At 42.6% G+C, this 16,151-nt stretch overlaps 1 protein-coding gene across 1 annotated transcript; it reads right to left on the reverse strand.

Annotated features, from left to right (window-relative positions):
* Window positions 1-5,505: 5,505 nt before the first annotated feature.
* LOC149311538 (regenerating islet-derived protein 4-like) lies at window positions 5,506-12,913 on the reverse strand. The gene is made up of 6 exons (XM_089526577.1): window positions 12,893-12,913; window positions 11,753-11,825; window positions 10,308-10,402; window positions 8,961-9,107; window positions 6,702-6,813; window positions 5,506-5,576 (listed from the first exon to the last, which is right to left on the reverse strand). Exons 1-6 carry the CDS (start codon window positions 12,911-12,913, stop codon window positions 5,506-5,508), a joined length of 519 nt encoding a protein of 172 aa, XP_089382703.1.
* Between the last annotated feature and the right edge of the window lie 3,238 nt (window positions 12,914-16,151).

Below are 16,151 nucleotides of genomic sequence, written 5' to 3' on the forward strand. Positions count from 1 at the left end.
TGTGAATTGCAGGAATGCGTCAACATGAGATATTATCAGATGGGGGGGGGGGGGGGATCAGAAAAAGGTATACTCCCAGCAAAGTAGCATGATCATGCTGAAGGTTTTCAGATCCATTGCACTTATCCAAGATTTAACCCTTGAAGATCCAGGAATGCTCCAGCAACAAACCATTCACGGGGATAGATTTTGTGGGTTTTTCGGTCTATGTGGCCATGTTTGTAAAGAGTTCATTCCTGACATTTTGCCAGCATCTGTGGCTGGCATCTTTAGAATTTCATATTACATATTATATATTTCATATCACATATTACAAATGCAAAGAAGTCAAAGCAACTTGTCAAAAACTGTACATGACAGGTCTTGTCCTAGGTTGTTGCTTTTTATTTAAGGCATCAGATTCTTGGAAGTGGGCCAGATGCCAGCGAAACATCAGGAATTAACTCTTCTAGAACACAGCCAGATAGCCCCCAAAGCCCACAAAAAACTATGGATGCTGGCTGTGAAAGCCTTTGACCACATTCATGGGGAAGTCCCAGGAATGGTTTGTTGCTAGAGATTCCTGGATCTTCATGGGTTAAGTCCTGCCTAAGTGCATTGTGTCTGAAGATCTTCAGCGCGATCATGCGACTTTGCCGGGAATACTCCTTTTACTCCTGGCTTCTTTCCCCCATCTGATAATCTCTTTAGACTGTGAGGCATAAGGTCCACTTGAAATATCTTGCTCTTTACAGTGGAGTGAGGACAGAATAACATTCTTGCTCCCTTCACTGACAGGAAGAATAAAGGAAGAAATTTACATCACTATTTCAAGCACAGTGGAAAGAAGCATCAAGTGGAATTACTGAGAGGCCGTGTGGAAAAAGGAACCCCTCCAGACCTAACCCCAATTTTGTCTCTAGGCTTGATGTCGCCTCATGGCCCTGATCCAGAGTTTTTCTGGCCCAAAAGAAGCAGCCAAATGCTGCTCCTTTTTGGGGTGGAAAAAAGTTGCCCTTTTTGCCACGGCGCTGCCTTCTCAACGCTGTTGTGGCATGTGGCATATAAATGCCATGCTGCCAGAGTGCCATAATGCTGACTCCCTTCTGGTTGGGCAGGCAGCATGATGCTGGCATGGGGGAGACATAAGGACATGTGTCATATAAATGCCAGCACATTTTGCTGGTCTGTTTTGCCCCTTGGAGACTAAAATATTAGTGCAGGTTATTGCAAAACTGAATTTTATGTCCTAAATCAAAAAACAACCTCAGACAAGGCTTGTCATGTACAGTTTCTTCACAAGTTGCTTTGACTTCTCTGCACTGTAACATTTGACCGAATGAAAAGATCCTGCCAAGAATTATTCTGCAAAGTGTAAGAAAGAGGTTAAAGTCTGATCATTTCCATGGAAGGGCGGGGTATAAATAAAAATTTATTTATTTATATATATATAATAAATTTAAATTCACTGATATGATACACAAAACCCTGTTCAATGTGACATCCCTTCAAATACTTAAACAGGGCTATATATTACCTCTTAACCTTCTCTTCTCCAGGTTAAATGTCCCCAGCTCCCTAAGGAGTTTATCACATGCAAAAATAGAGATACTTGCCCCTGCCAGGATGCAATTGGGAATTATCGCACAAAAACCCACCAGGAGACTGCATGCCGGCTACATCCCGGCTCCCAGCGGCTCTTAGTCCACCACATTTCAAAAAATGGGAGCTTCCTGCCTTTGTAAATCAACCGGCTGAGCGCGTCTGGGAGCTGGGATGCAGTCGCCCAGCGGCATCAGTGGCATTTTTCGTGTGATAATTCCCAATTGCATCCTGTAAGTATCCGAGCAGGGGTAAGTCGCTTTGTTTGTGCATGCGATAAACTCCTAAGAGTCTCTTCATAAGGCATGAGTACCCTTGGCAATGGCCAAAAAAGTACAGCCACATGGGTAAGGGAACTCACACAGGTCTAGGACACAAACAACGTTCCAGCCGCCCCATCATTCTGGTATTCCCAACTTCTCTCACCATGACTATGGTGGAGATTGTTAAGCATTTTATGACCTATACAGGAAACATTTCCAAATGGATAGACACTCCTTATCTCCCTTCTAAGCACTACTGTGAAAAGCATGAGCTGTGCTGGAATCAGTGAAAATTCAATGCAATTTTCCATGCAGACTGGTTGGGTGGGGGGTGGTAGAGCTATTGCTTTTATTTTGGACAAATGGGAAGTTCATGCTATCTCTATCAAAAAGCACCATAATAAATTTGCAATCATTGTGTTGCCTCTGGAGGTTGCTGGCTGATTCCCAACATGTTTATGCCTTCTGGAACATGGATAAATTTCCTTATGGAATCAAATTTACGTATGAGCCTTGAGGACAAGAGATAGACATCAGTATTTCCAAGGGATCCTTCTTTGCGCTAGTTCATCAACTTGATGCTGTGGGATTCATAGCATGCCCAAGGGGGACCTTTCCAAGATTTGCAAAGTATAGCATTACTTTCCTCCATACTAGGGTTATAAAGAATGTTCTCTGCAAGATGTCACGATGCTCTGAGATGCCCTGTCAAGAAAATGACCAACCTCTATCAGTCTTTTTTTGCTCTCTTGTGAGAGTCAGAAAACCAGAACTTTCCAATCCTTTTTCCCCCACTTCCTAATCTTGTTGTTTTTTGTACCTAAAATCTCATCACATATATGGGACGATGCAACATCATTAATAAAAATAACACTTCAAAGGAGCCCTGGTGATGCAGTGGTTAAATGTTGGTACTGCAGCAGCAATGTTGTAAGTTCGATCCTAGAGGAGGGCTCCAAGGTCCACTTAGCCTTCCATCTTTTCGTAGGTTGCTAAAATGAGTATCCGGCTTGTTGGGGGCAATTGGCTTACACACTGTAAACTGCTTAAGGACTGATCAGTGGTATAGAAATGTATTTGCTATTGCTATACCTCTGAGGTTGGAGGGGGGGGATTTGCTAGTCCATGGAAACCCACTGGGTGACTTTGGTCAATTTACACTTTCTCAGCCTTGGAGGATTGCAATGGCAAACCTCCTCTGAACCAATCTTGGTGCGCCTTAGGTCAGAAATGACTTGGAGGTACACCACCATAACAATGGATGCGGGGTCTCTGTACACCAATGTATCACAAGAATAGTTTTGGTGACCATACAACAAACTTTCAAGAAGAGAGAAGTGAGACATCCTCCATCTCACTTCTTAATCTCTCTGACCGAAAAAGCCTAGGCTGCGTCTCCACTACAGAAATAATCCAGTTTGACGCCACTTTAACTATCATGGCTCCTTCCTATAGAATTCGGAGAGCTGTGGCACTGGAGCTCTCTGACAGAGAAGGCTAAATAGCTCACAAAATTGCAAATCCCAGGATTCCAGAGCATTGAGCCATGACAGTTAAAAGTGGTGTCAAACTGGATTATTTCTGCCATTGCAGCTCCAGACCAAAAAAAAAAAAGGTTCTGATTTTCTTCTGAATTTTCTTCTGGACTACTTTCTTTTTCTTTTCCTTTAAAAAAAAAGGACTCTCTTGGGCTTAAAACAAGTGGCCAGGGCAAGGCAAAATGGCTCCCATCCTTCTTAAGTGATATTGGTGGGCATTTGGGGACTATATAATTGTGCTATTTTTAGGCGTCCCCCAAACCTGATAGCTGTCGAACTCTGATTTAAAGTTGCAAGCAAAGTTTTGCTATTAAAGAATTTGTTACAGGTGAATACTGAAGTTTCTATAGCACTGAATAAGGGGCTTATTCACCATGGAAATGGCATGTGCAGTTTCTGCAGAGAAAACAAAACTTTCTGTACAGAAAACAGTCAGTTTAAGGAGTCCACTTTTGCGGGAATGAGCAACTGAGTCAAGCTTACACCGGTATTTTTTTATGGAAAGTCAGGGTAGTGTAGAGGGGTTTGGGTGTTGGACTATGACTCTGGAGATCAGGATTTGATTTCCCATTTGGGCATAAAGTCCTACTGGGCAAGTCCCACAATCTCAGCCTCATGGCAAGCTCCCATTGAAGAAACTTACTAGGAAAACCCTATGATAAGTTTGCCTTTGGGTTGACATAAGTAAAAAATGACTTGGAAGCACTCTGTTCTAGATGAATCAACACCGCACAGTGATAGTTGTTAGAGATCACTTTAATCATAATGATTCTATACCCTTCAAAAGATGTAAACCAAGACAATTGTGGCCAGGTAACATCATAATGTGGCCAAAATGGCAGAAAGTTATCTTTGAGGAAGAAGAGACAAACTAGGAGAGGCTGCAGCGGTTTGCTTTTGCCTGAACTAACTGGGAAAGACAAGAGGCCATTCCTTTCTCTTGTTTCTCCTCCAGCTGAGTAAATTGACTAGAAACTACTTTTTGAATTTGAACTCAGCAGCAACTCAAGAAGAACCAAGGAAGGAAGTAGGAGGAGGAGAGAGACATTGTAAAAGCGGCTGAAAAAGTGGGACAGCAAAAGATGACTGGGATTGCACACATGCCAAATCAAGACATTTGGAGAGTACATGGCTCCATCCTATGGACTCCTGGGATTTGCGGTTGGTGCAGATTCTTCCAAACTGGAAGCTCCCAAAATCCAAATTCCAAATTGAAAACATTTTTGTTTTAAAAATTTTTGGAGTTTTGGATTCATGCTTTATATTTTCAGTGTATTCGATTATCAGGTACTGCCAATTTTGGTTCATTTTGCACTATGTCTCTGCGTGTGTGGGTTTTTTAAAACTATATTTTAATGTTGCATTTTAGTATTTTATATGACTGAATAGTATATAAATGTTTTATTTTGCAGCTGTTTGTAAAGCACCATGTACATGTATGCCAATAAACAAACAAATAAATAAATATGATCATGATCACCATGACCATAATCCCACTGTGGTTGAAAGGGATGATAGCTGAAGGCAAGGCAGAGAATTATAAATTCGATGGCACAGTCAAGGTGCATTGATATGGCAGAAATAATTCAGTTTGATGCCACTTCAACAGATGTAACTGCAGCCTATAGAATCCTGGGATTTACAGGGTTCTTAGCCTCCTCTGCCAAAGAATGCTGTTGCCTCACAAAACCACAAATCCCAGGATTCTGTAGGGTGCAGCTATGGCAGTTAAAGTGGTGTCAAACTGCATTATTTCTGCAGTGCAGATGCATCCTCAGATTCCTTCCCAAATATATTTTTCCAATGTTCTTCGTGAGAGAAAGGACAAAGGTTAGAGACATAGTCAGGAATACTCAGCTAGATATGTCTGAACTTTTGAAAAACCAAGAATGGCATTCCTGTGGATGAATTAAAGGAGTCAGGATCCAAGTGAAACAGGAGAGAGATTTTTATTATTATTATTATTGGCATCACAGTTCAGTAATGAGAAATGTCTGGACCATAGATGCACTATGGGGCTATAGCCCTAGAACATAGGAAGCTGAAGGACATGGACTCTCATGGCCGCTGAAGAGCCCTGGGCGGGTGGTAACATCTCTTTAAGGAGCTGGTCCCTTGACCACTCATAGCATGGTCATTTTACAGAGATAGGCTTGAGCCATTCGACAGTTCATAAGTTTCCATGCCCGGAGATCTAGAAAAAAGATAAGAGAAAAGAGGCATTTTGTTTTATTTTCATAATGCCATTGTTTTGTGATAAACAGTGGTCTAATCTGCACTGCAAGGGGCAACCATATGTCCTAATTTGCAGATGAGACCAAATTAGGAGGAGTAGCTAATACTCCAGAGGAAAGGATCAAATTTCAAAATGATCTTAACAGATTAGAAAGCTGGGCCAAAGCTAACAAAATGAAATCCAACACGGAGAAATGTAAAGTACTGCACTTCAGGCGAAAAAATGAAATGCATAGATATAGGATGGGGGACACCTGGCTTAAGGAGACTTATGTGTGTGAAAGGGATCTAGGAGTCCTACTAGACCACAAGTTGAACATGAGTCAACAGTGTGAAGTGGCAGTTAAAAAGGCCAATGCGATTCAAGGCTGCATCAATAGAAGTATAGTCTCTAGATCAAGAGAAGTAATAGTGCCACTCTATTCTGTTTTGGTCAGGCCTCACCTGGAATAGTCCTGTGTCCAGTTCTGGGCACCACAATTCAAAAAGGATGTTGGGAAACTGGAGTGTGTCTAAAGGAAGGTGACTAAAATGGTGAAAGGTCTGGAAACCATGAAGCCCTATGAGGAGAGACCTAGGGAGCTGGGGATGTTTATCCTGGAGAAGAGAAGGCTAAGAGGTGGTATGACAGCCCTGTTTAAATATTTGAAGGGATGTCATATTCAGGAGGGAGCAAGCTTGTTTTCTGTTGCTCCAGAGAATAGGACTCAGAGCAATGGATACAAGCTGCAGGAAAAAGAGATTCCACCTAAACAGTCGGAAGAACTTCCTGACAGTAAGGGCTGTTGGAGAGTGGAATACACTCCCTTGGAGACTGTGGTGGAGTCTCCTTCTTTGGAGGGCCATCTATCTGGGGTGTTTAGGTTGCGAGTTCCTGCATGTCAGGGTATTAGATGGCCCTTGTGGTCTTTTCCAACTCTATGATTCTACAATTCTATTATTCTAGCTGCAAAGGAGGACAAGGCACCAATCACAATGACTGGAGCAAAAGGTTCTCCATTAGCTTCATGACAAAACAAAGAAGGTTCTTGATAGAATCCAGCATCTCAGATCCTTCATGTCTATGGTGGAATCACTTGCTCACTCCAATGAGGCATTGCTCCGCAGTCCCCTTTGCCCTTCAACCTCTTGTATCCACTATATCCCCAAGGCAGGTAGTCGAATGCAGCCATGTCTATCCACCTCCAATTTTTCCACTGTAAAGACAGAAAAAGCAACAGTGACCTTCTAAGGGTGAGGTAGAACCGCCACTTGTTCCCACCTTCCCAGCTGTAGCAATCTGAAGAGAACATCTGAATGGCATTTGGAAATTGTACTGAGACTCAGGATCTTTATCGGGATCTCTGAGAACTAAATCGTAAATGAGAGTAGTCACATTTAGCATTTCTCCACTCTCCGCTTCATTTCAAGCAAATAGGCAAAGGAGGTCATTTATATCAGAAGCATGGAAGTGATAAAGGCCCATCATCAGCATCAGCATCACCACCATCACCACCACCATCATTTTCTCCTTGATGCAATAAACATTCAGGGGGCAGGGGGTTTGTAAAAAGGCAATAGAAGGCCCTCCCTCACTAAATCTCATTCTTGAAGAAGGTATCAAGTGATTTTAGCAATGATCTTCCCTCTACGAAGAATCTTTTTAACCACTATTCACAGCTCGGGACTTATTGTGTACAGAATCTGCAAATCTTCTTTCCTGCACTGAAAATTGCAATTTACTCCTTGGAAAAACAACACAGGCACTAAATTTGGACATGTGAGGAATCTCAGCACTCCAAGATTCTTCTCATTAATACTGGACACATTTTATTTCCCACCATTTGGAATATTTTCTAAACTATTCTTTCCCTGCTAGGAGAAACCCCGTTTGTTAATAGACTGGAAATGGTTGTATGGAAATGTTCCAATGGTGGCATTTTCTGAAAGGGTTATAGATTTATAGAATCATGGAGCTGGAAAAGTCCCCAAGGGCCATCCAGTCCAACCTCGTTCTTCTACAAGAACTCACAATCAAACCATCCATGACAGATAGCCATCCAGCCTCTGCTTTAAAATCTCCAAAGAAGGGGACTCCTCCACCTTCCAAGGCAGCATCTTCCATGGTCAAACAGCTCTTACTAAAAGGGCATGTAGGGCATCTACCTTTACACACAGAAGGTCTCTAAACTGGGTGACAAACCAGAAATGTTTATATTAATAGGTTTTTGCATTGTTGTTAATAGAAGTATTCACAAATACTGAACAGTTCTTCCTGTCAGGAAGTTCTTCCTAAGGTTTCTTGTAGTTCACATCCATTGCTCCATATTCCAGTTTCTGGAGCAGAAGAAAACATGTTTGCTCCATCCTCAGTGTGACATCCTTTCACGTATTTAAACATGGCTATCATGAAGGTTAAGAGGTGATATGATAGCTCTGTTTAAATATTTGAAGGGGTGTCATATTGAGGGAGCAAGCTTGTTTTCTGCTGCTCCAGAGAACAGGACGTGGCGCAATGGATGCAAGCTCCAGGCAAAGAGATTCCACCTAAACATTAGGAAGAACCTCTTGACAGTAAGAGCTGTTAGGCAGTGGAAGATCCTCCCTCGGAGTACGGTGGAGTTTCCCTATTTGGAGGTCTTTAAACAGAAGCTGGATGGCCATCTGTCAGGGATGCTTTGACTGAGATTTCCTGCATGGCAGAATGGGGTAGGACTGGGTGGCCCTTGGGGTCTCTTCCAACTCTATGATTCTAAACATCCCCAGCTCCCTAAGTTGCTCCTCATAAGGCCTGCCAGACCTTTCACCATTTTGGTTGCCCTCCTCTGGAGTTGCCCACATTCTTCTTGAATTGTGGTGAACAGAACTGGACACAGTACTCAAGGAGAGGTCTGACCAAAGCAGAATAGATGGATACTTTTACTTCTCTTGATCTAGACACAACACTCCTGTTGATACAACCCAGAATTGCATTGACTTTTTTAGCTGCTGTATCACACTGTTGACTCATGTTCAGCTTGTGGTCTACTATGACTCCTACATCCCTTTGGAAAATGGATTGCCATATCGCTGGATCTTCTTCTTCTTCTTCTTCTTCTTCTTCTTCTTCTTTTTCTTCTTCTTCAAATTAGTTGGCATACTTTGAGGCATGAAGCTGGGTACATAATGTGTCAAGTGAAAAAAGTAGGCCACTCATGACTAGGCCATGAGACTTGGGAATGGTGGAACTTTTCTTTCCTTGAAGACAACCCTAATGTGACTGCTCCTCCTTTTCCATTTCAGACAGAAATTTCTATACAAAAATATTCTATACAGACCCTGTGCAAGGAAAGCAAAGCAAAGTAAAGTTCATCTCAATGCTTACACGCATAGTCCCTATGTTGTACAGCCCGATCCAGACAGGCCCATTAAGTTTAAAGAAGGTTGTAAGTCCAACTGCCACAGCATCCATTTCTCGGTCATGGAGGATAGATGCAAGATGACTGTTTCTTCCGTAAGACATGCATTCTATCTGAATCAGACCAAAAACAAAGAGAAGTTTTACCCAACAGAAAAGGAGGAGAGCAAGTAAAGAGAACTTGATCCTTGAATCTCCTGGTGTATCCTTCTGATACTTCCAATTCTTTTGTCCTGACATCTCTGCTCTATTGATAGATGAACATTATGAGGAGCAGTCCTTCATAATATATGTGATAATATCTGTGGTAGGAATGAGTAAAGCCCCTCTACTCCACGTTTGTTACCTCTGAAGCCACTCCAGGTCCCAAAAGGCCTCCAATTGCAGAATTAAAAAAACACAGTGTGATTTTGGACAATTTGTGTCTCTAAGAAATTTAGAAAGCCCACCAAATGCATGAAAATGTGTGAAAATACCCCACCTTCATCCACACAAGCATCCCAGAAACAGTGGCATCACTAGGCTTGGTGTCACCTAGTGTGGTAACTCATGGTGCCACCCCATGGAGCTCCTGAGATGGGGGCACCGATGGGGAAGAGGGCCTCACCCCAGGGAACCCAGCTTCCTTCCGCTGCCATTCCTCCCCCAGCAAAGATGAATGAACTCTCCCTAGAAGCCAAAATGACCAAACTCAGGCTGTCATGTTTTGGATATATCATTAGACAACATTAGAAAATACAATAATGCTTGGTAAGGTAGACAGCATGGCAATAGGAAAACAAGAAGACTGCATCTAAGATGGATAGACTTGGTCAAGGAAGCCACGACTGCCCTGAGTTTGCACAAACTGAGCAGGGTTCTTCATAACAAGGACTCCTGGAGGACTCCCATTTGTAGGGTCGGCATAAGTCAAATATGACTTGGTGGCAATTAACGATAGGAAAAATTAGCCCAGCCGAGGTATCTTTGCGCCGCATGAGATCCATTATCTCTACCATGAACTGTGCAATATGTTCTGTTCTCTTGTTTCCAGACCTTCAGTCTGTTCCTTGAATTATTCTTTTCAGTGACTTCTTGCTTGGCTAGGAACCTTTCCTGAACTGCCTTTCTTGCTCAGACCCTGGGTTCAGATCATGCTTCTGCTCTTACAAACCTTCTGTGTCTGAACCTATTCTGACTTGCTTTCCCAAATGCCTGCTCTGTTGAATCACAAAAGTATGTCTTTCAGGACACTCACCAACCTGAAACAAGAGATTGGTTTGAAGGCCCCCATCCTGTTGTCCACTCCAATGGACACGCATTACAATAACATACCTCTGCATGGTTCCAATTTAGCCGTTCTGGGAAATATCCGTAGCAATTTCTGTCATGTTGGAACCAGCCACTCTGACACTTGATTCCTTGATTTCCTGTTACAGGGAAAGAAAATAATAATGGTATCATTGTTTTGTGGATTAAGTTTTATAGAGCTTTCAAGATCTTTACTTGGGATGTGGATTAGTGATGTACCAATCCAAAATAATCTGCCCCATCTGCATTTTACAAATTGTTAATCTGACAGTTACTCAACCTCCAGATGCCCTTCTTCTCCCATTCTTGTTTGTTTGCAGCTCTTTCAGTCTTACTATCACCTATGAATTTGAAAACTAACATGATGGCTAGAACCCCGTTGGTTAGCCTCAACTAGACTAGACCCATTGAATCAATTTTTTAGAAACAGAGGATCTTCAGATTTGGAAGGTGCCACAAGGGCCACCTAGTCCAACCCTGCCATGTGGCAATACACAATTCAAACACTCTCGAAGATGGCCATCCAGCCTCTCCTTAAAGACCTTCAGTGAAGGAGACTCCACCACACTCCAAGGACGTCCATATTCCACTATCAAACAGATCTGACAGTCAAGAAGTCCTTCCTAATATTTAGATGGAATCTGTTTTCTTGTAATTTGAGCCTTATGGTTCATGTTCTAGTCTCTGGAGCATCAGAAAACAAGCGTGCTCTATCTTCTACATGGCATCAGATATTTAAGGATAGCTATCCTCCTCCCCTGCTGTTGCCACTGTTACCTTTCTTGCAGAGCTCCTGCCACCCCCTCTGCATTTTCTCCCCCAGCCTGTTGTCCCTTAGGCTTTTAGCTCCTTTTCCCCCCAGCAGCTATACCTGAGACCTTGAGGCATGGCTAGGCAACTGGCCACTTGATATCCCTACTACAAGTATTACCACCTTTATTGGAGATGGTGCACTCAAGGTGATCTACTCTGCTTCACTGCAAGGAGATATGAATGGGGTCTCCATCACCAACTCCATGTTCCTAGGACTCAGTTCTCCATTTCTTCAACCCTGCTGGACAACATCTCTAAGGGATCAGTACAATTAAACGAAAAGATCCCTGCATGTGTGGATTTATTGGGGGGGTGTCCTGAGGAAAGAAGAGACAGCCTACAGGCCACCAAGAAAGAGGTGGAAGTGATTGTCCATCTGCAAAGGCACATAGGGAATGTGAAGTTGAAGGCTTTCATGGTCCGCATCCATAGTTTTTTAGGGATTTTCGGGCTATGTGGCCATGTTTTAGAAGGGTTTGTTCCTTAGAAAAGCTACTTTTTGAACTGCAAGTCCCAGAAAGCCCCTGCCAGCACTGGAAATTTTCATAATTGTACTCCAAGAAGCAAACTTTTCAAGTTCCATTGAGCCAGCTTATATTAACTAAGACTGCGCTGGTTCCAACCAGCTAGAACGTACCAGACCAGCTAGAACGTACCTTGTGGGAAGAACGAGATAAACAGGAGCCCCAAAAGGGAAAAGTGAAACCAGGATTCTGTCCCCATTTGCATCTGAAAAGAGAGCAGAAAGAAAAAGAAACATGTTGCTAGATGGGCCAATACTCCCATGGAACATGATTCCTATGTTAGATATAAATGCTTCCCAGCAGCTAAAGAGGCAGCCATTTTGTTGTAGTTGAAAAGAGGTAATGCAAAATGGATTTTGTACCATTTGATTAATTCAATGTCTCTCTTCATTTGGGACCAAGAGTTGGATTTAGACCACTGATAAATAAAGGACAAGTTCAGAAGGTGGTGGAGAATAACATTAATTGAGTGAGTCTAATCTTGTTGGGATTGGCCAATAAGAATCCGCCCAAAGTTTTTCCCTTCCACCAAATGCACAGATTGTGTTATATGCCTTATTGTTGTTGTTATTTTGTCTTATGGTATATACCCATGTACAAGTATAGAAATCTTAGTCAAGAAATTGACCCCCAAAACCTGAGTTGACTTATCCCTGGGTCAATGTAAGTACTGTACTTTAACTCTTATAAAGGAAAAGGCAGCCACCCCTTGGTGAAAGGCAAGAGTATAATCTGTCCTGGAAGCACTGATCCTCCTTTACTCTCTCATCCATCCAGCCTTTAATGTGAACACACAGTTATGATTCCTGCTGGAATTCTGTAAGTCCTTTGGCATTGCTTTCCTTTGCTTCATCCTTTAGATCCTTTGTTACATACTGCTAAATTTTACCCTTAACTTATCCACAAGTCATATCAAAATCCATTATTTGGGCCGCGAAACCTGCTCTCGGTTTATATATGAGGTCAACTTATAGTCGAGTATCTACAGTGTATGAACACAAGCACACCCACCGTTCACCAGTGGGTTACCCACTCTTAATATTTCCTTTATTCCGTTTTGGCACCTGGACTATGAGTCCATACTCTACTCATAGAATCATAGATCATAGAACTGGAAGAGATACCAAGGGTCACTCAGTCCAACCCCATTGTGCCATGCAGGAACTCACAATCCAAGCCCTCCCTGGGACTGATGGCCATCCAGCCTCTGTTGAAAAGAAGGAGACTCCACCATATTCTGAGGGAGCATGTTCCATGTCAAACAGCACTTACAGTCAAGACGTTATGCCTCATATTTAGGTGGAATCTCTTTTCTTATAATTTCAGTCTGTTGGTTTATATGCTAATCTTTGGAACAGTAGAAAACAAGTTCTTTGAGCTTTTTTATATCAAGATCAAGAAAGCATCCACACAGCTACATTTTTAAAAAAAATCCAAGAACATGCATGAAAACTTGCAGTCTTGAAAGTTTTCATTGCTGCATGTGAGAATGGAGGAGGAAGAGATGAAGAAGAGGAGGAGGAGGAGCAGGAGCAGGAGAAGATTTCCATCTCTACAGTAGCTGCCTTGAGTCCTTTGCAAGGAGAAAGGCATGATAGAAACCATTCATTAAATAAAAATAAATACAGTTGGCCCTCCTTATCCACTGATTTTTTATCCATGGATTCAAACATCCACGGCTTGAAAATATTCCAAAAAAGTATAAATTTCAAATAGCAAACCTTGATTTTCCATTTTATATAAGAAGTACCATTTTGCTATGCCATTGTATTTAATGGGACTTGAGCATCCATGGATTTTGTTATCCATGGGGGGTTCCTTGAAGCAAACCCCAGCGGATACCAAGGGCCCAATGTACAGTACAGATAATCACCAGAGTTTGTACCTTTCGTATTTTGCTACATTCCTCTAACACTCAATAATGTGCATCACTGGCTGTCAAATTGAGTAGTCTCTTTGCATCTGCCAGAGTGGGCTGTAGCCTATCAGCACATGCCAAATAAAAGTTAGCACTTTTAAAATTGCCTCTGTGCATTTTGTTGTTCAAAGGGTGATAGTAACTCACCTGTCTGTCCCTCCACCTAGTTCTCCTTAACTTTCCATCATCAATGGAAACTTTCATTGATGACAATGTGCAACATGTACCTGGGCCATTTATAAATGAGTAATGGGGAATGCCAGGCACTTGCAGAGTGTGCATGGGAGATGCACAAGGAATGCAGTCATCGCACTGAATTGCTCAACATATCAGGACTCTCCTCCTTCCACAAGTCACCAGGAAATGCATATAAGTTTCTAAATGGGGCTTAGAAGGTCTACGGACATGAATACGAATGAGAAGGGAAGGAAAAATGGACTAATAAAGTCATTACTGACTTATATTTATTCAATTTAGATCCTACTTTTCTCCCATAAGAGACTGAAAGCATCCCACCCCTTACATTAAAACATGACAGCTGAAAACATTCTAAAATACAAACATTTTATAAAGCATTAAATCCAAACCACTTGAAATATTAGTTCAAAACAAATAAAAACACGTTAAAACCTTTACACTACCTCCAACCAGTTAAAGACTGAATCACAGAATCACAGAGTTGGAAGAGGCCCCAAGAGCCACGAGGCCCAATCCCATGCTGCCATGCAGAAATAAACAACCAAAGCACATCTGACTGAAAAATGGCCATACTGCCTCTGTTTAAAAACCTCCAAAGAAGGAGACTTTATCATACTACTTGGTGGCATATTCCACTGTTGACTAGCTCTAACTATTAGGAAGCTTTTCCTAATGTTGAAGTGGAATCTCGTTTCCTGTAGATGTGGAAACATAGCTCTGTGTTCTAGTCTCTGGAGCTGCAGAAAACAAGCTTGCTGCGTCTTCAATATGACATCCTTTCAAATATTTAAACAGCGCCTTCATATCGGCTTTTCCACCTTCTCTCCTCCAAGCTAAACATACCCAGCTCCCCAAGTAACTCTGCAGGAATCTTGCTTCTGATTGTTGTGCCAGAAACTGCTGGAGGGAGAAGCCTGAAAATGCCAAATCTGGTACATCAGGATTTGGCAGGGAGGGGAGGAGATGCTTCTTAGCAAAGTGTGCTCATTGAAATAGCTGAGCTAGAAACATGGCCCACAGTTTTGGGCTGAACATAGAGAAATAATGTGGGAGGATTACACTTTGCACTTGTAACAAATGGTTCTGGGCATCTTGGAACATAGAGTTGCCCTGCCCTTTGGGACACATTTCAGCTTCAGTGAAGGATGATATACTGGACTCTTAAAATCTGCTGCCTTCTTCAACTGTCCCGGACCATGTCTTCACAGCCCAAATAAAACGTCCTCTCTCCGTCCTCTTGGCAGGGAGTCGCAACAATGCACAGCCCAAACTCCAGTTCTGGTGCAAACAGGCTGGATGATGTCTATCTCATTCAGCACCGAACACTGGATATCCACCCCACCCAACCCTATAATTCACTTTTAGCTCCAGATCTTCCCAGGCGATTCAGAGGCCTCTGTTGTGATGTGGGGCAGATGTTTATAACATGTCCCACTTTGCCACTTGATGCAGCTACCACCCCAGCATGTCACTTGCTCTGAGACCTGGACAAGGTGCCCAGACATATAATCGATGCTGAGTGCCTTGTTCAGGCCTCAGAGTGAGTGATGCACTGTGGCAGCAGCCATGGTGAGCATCACAATGGGATGTGCATACAAATAGCCAGCATTGCAATCAGAATCATAGATTCTTCAAATCCTAGAATTGGAAGAGACTTCCAAGGGTTCAATGCCATTCTGCCATGCAGGAAGACATCATTACAACACTCCCTGTGACAGATGGCCATCCAACCTCTGTTTAAAAAGCTCCAAAAGAAAGAGACTCCAGGCTGAAGCAGCAACCCCACGCCTTGTCCCCAAACCAGCATTTTCCTGGAGCAAAAGAAGTGGCAGAAAGCCACTCCCTTTTGTGCTTGGAAAAAGGTGCCTTTGCTGCTGTGGTGGTGGTTTTTCGATGCTCCTGTGATGTGTGCTGTTTAAACGCTGTGCCACTGGAGCCAAATCCTGCCACTGTGTGGTCACTTGGGTGGCTTCATGATGCCATGCCCCCAAGCCGCCGGGAAGCCGGTGTATTGTGCCAGTTGGTACCGGCCCTACATCACTCTCCAAGACAGCATCTTCCGCTGTTGAAAAGCTTTTACCATCAGAAAGTTCTTCCTAATGTTGAGTTGGAATCTCTTTGTCACCTGGCCTAAACATTCTGTATTCTGGTCTGCACATTCAAGGCCCTGGGCATACAAATCTTCCACATTACTTCTTTTGGTTACAATTTATTGATTACAAATAATACTTCGTTTTCTATTTTGGAAGAAAAATTTAAAGCGCAATAGGCTATGTTTTGCCCTTGGATCCTTTAATTAGTTTGTTAAGAGGAAAGTGAGTGTGAAATGACAGAGTGTAAAATGTTGCCCTAGAGAACTCAGAGAGCAGTGCTTCATCGGTTTCAGATGCCATTGGGCTGAAGAATATGCAGCTA

This window comes from Sceloporus occidentalis, unplaced genomic scaffold (genome assembly GCF_023333645.1).
Source record: "Sceloporus occidentalis isolate IW3139 unplaced genomic scaffold, rSceOcc1.0.p SCAF_5, whole genome shotgun sequence".
Lineage (NCBI taxonomy): Eukaryota > Metazoa > Chordata > Lepidosauria > Squamata > Phrynosomatidae > Sceloporus > Sceloporus occidentalis.

Bases quoted from the DNA above. Each gene is read 5' to 3' on its own strand.
- LOC149311538 (XM_089526577.1), bottom strand. From the start codon at position 12,913: ATGAGGCATAACGTCTTGACT. The intron at 11,826-12,892 runs GTAAGTGCTGTT...CTCTCTTTTCAG, and splicing joins TGAGGCATAACGTCTTGACT to ATGCAAATGGGGACAGAATC. The intron at 6,814-8,960 runs GTAAGCATTGAG...CTGTCTTTACAG, and splicing joins ACAACATAGGGACTATGCGT to TGGAAAAATTGGAGGTGGAT.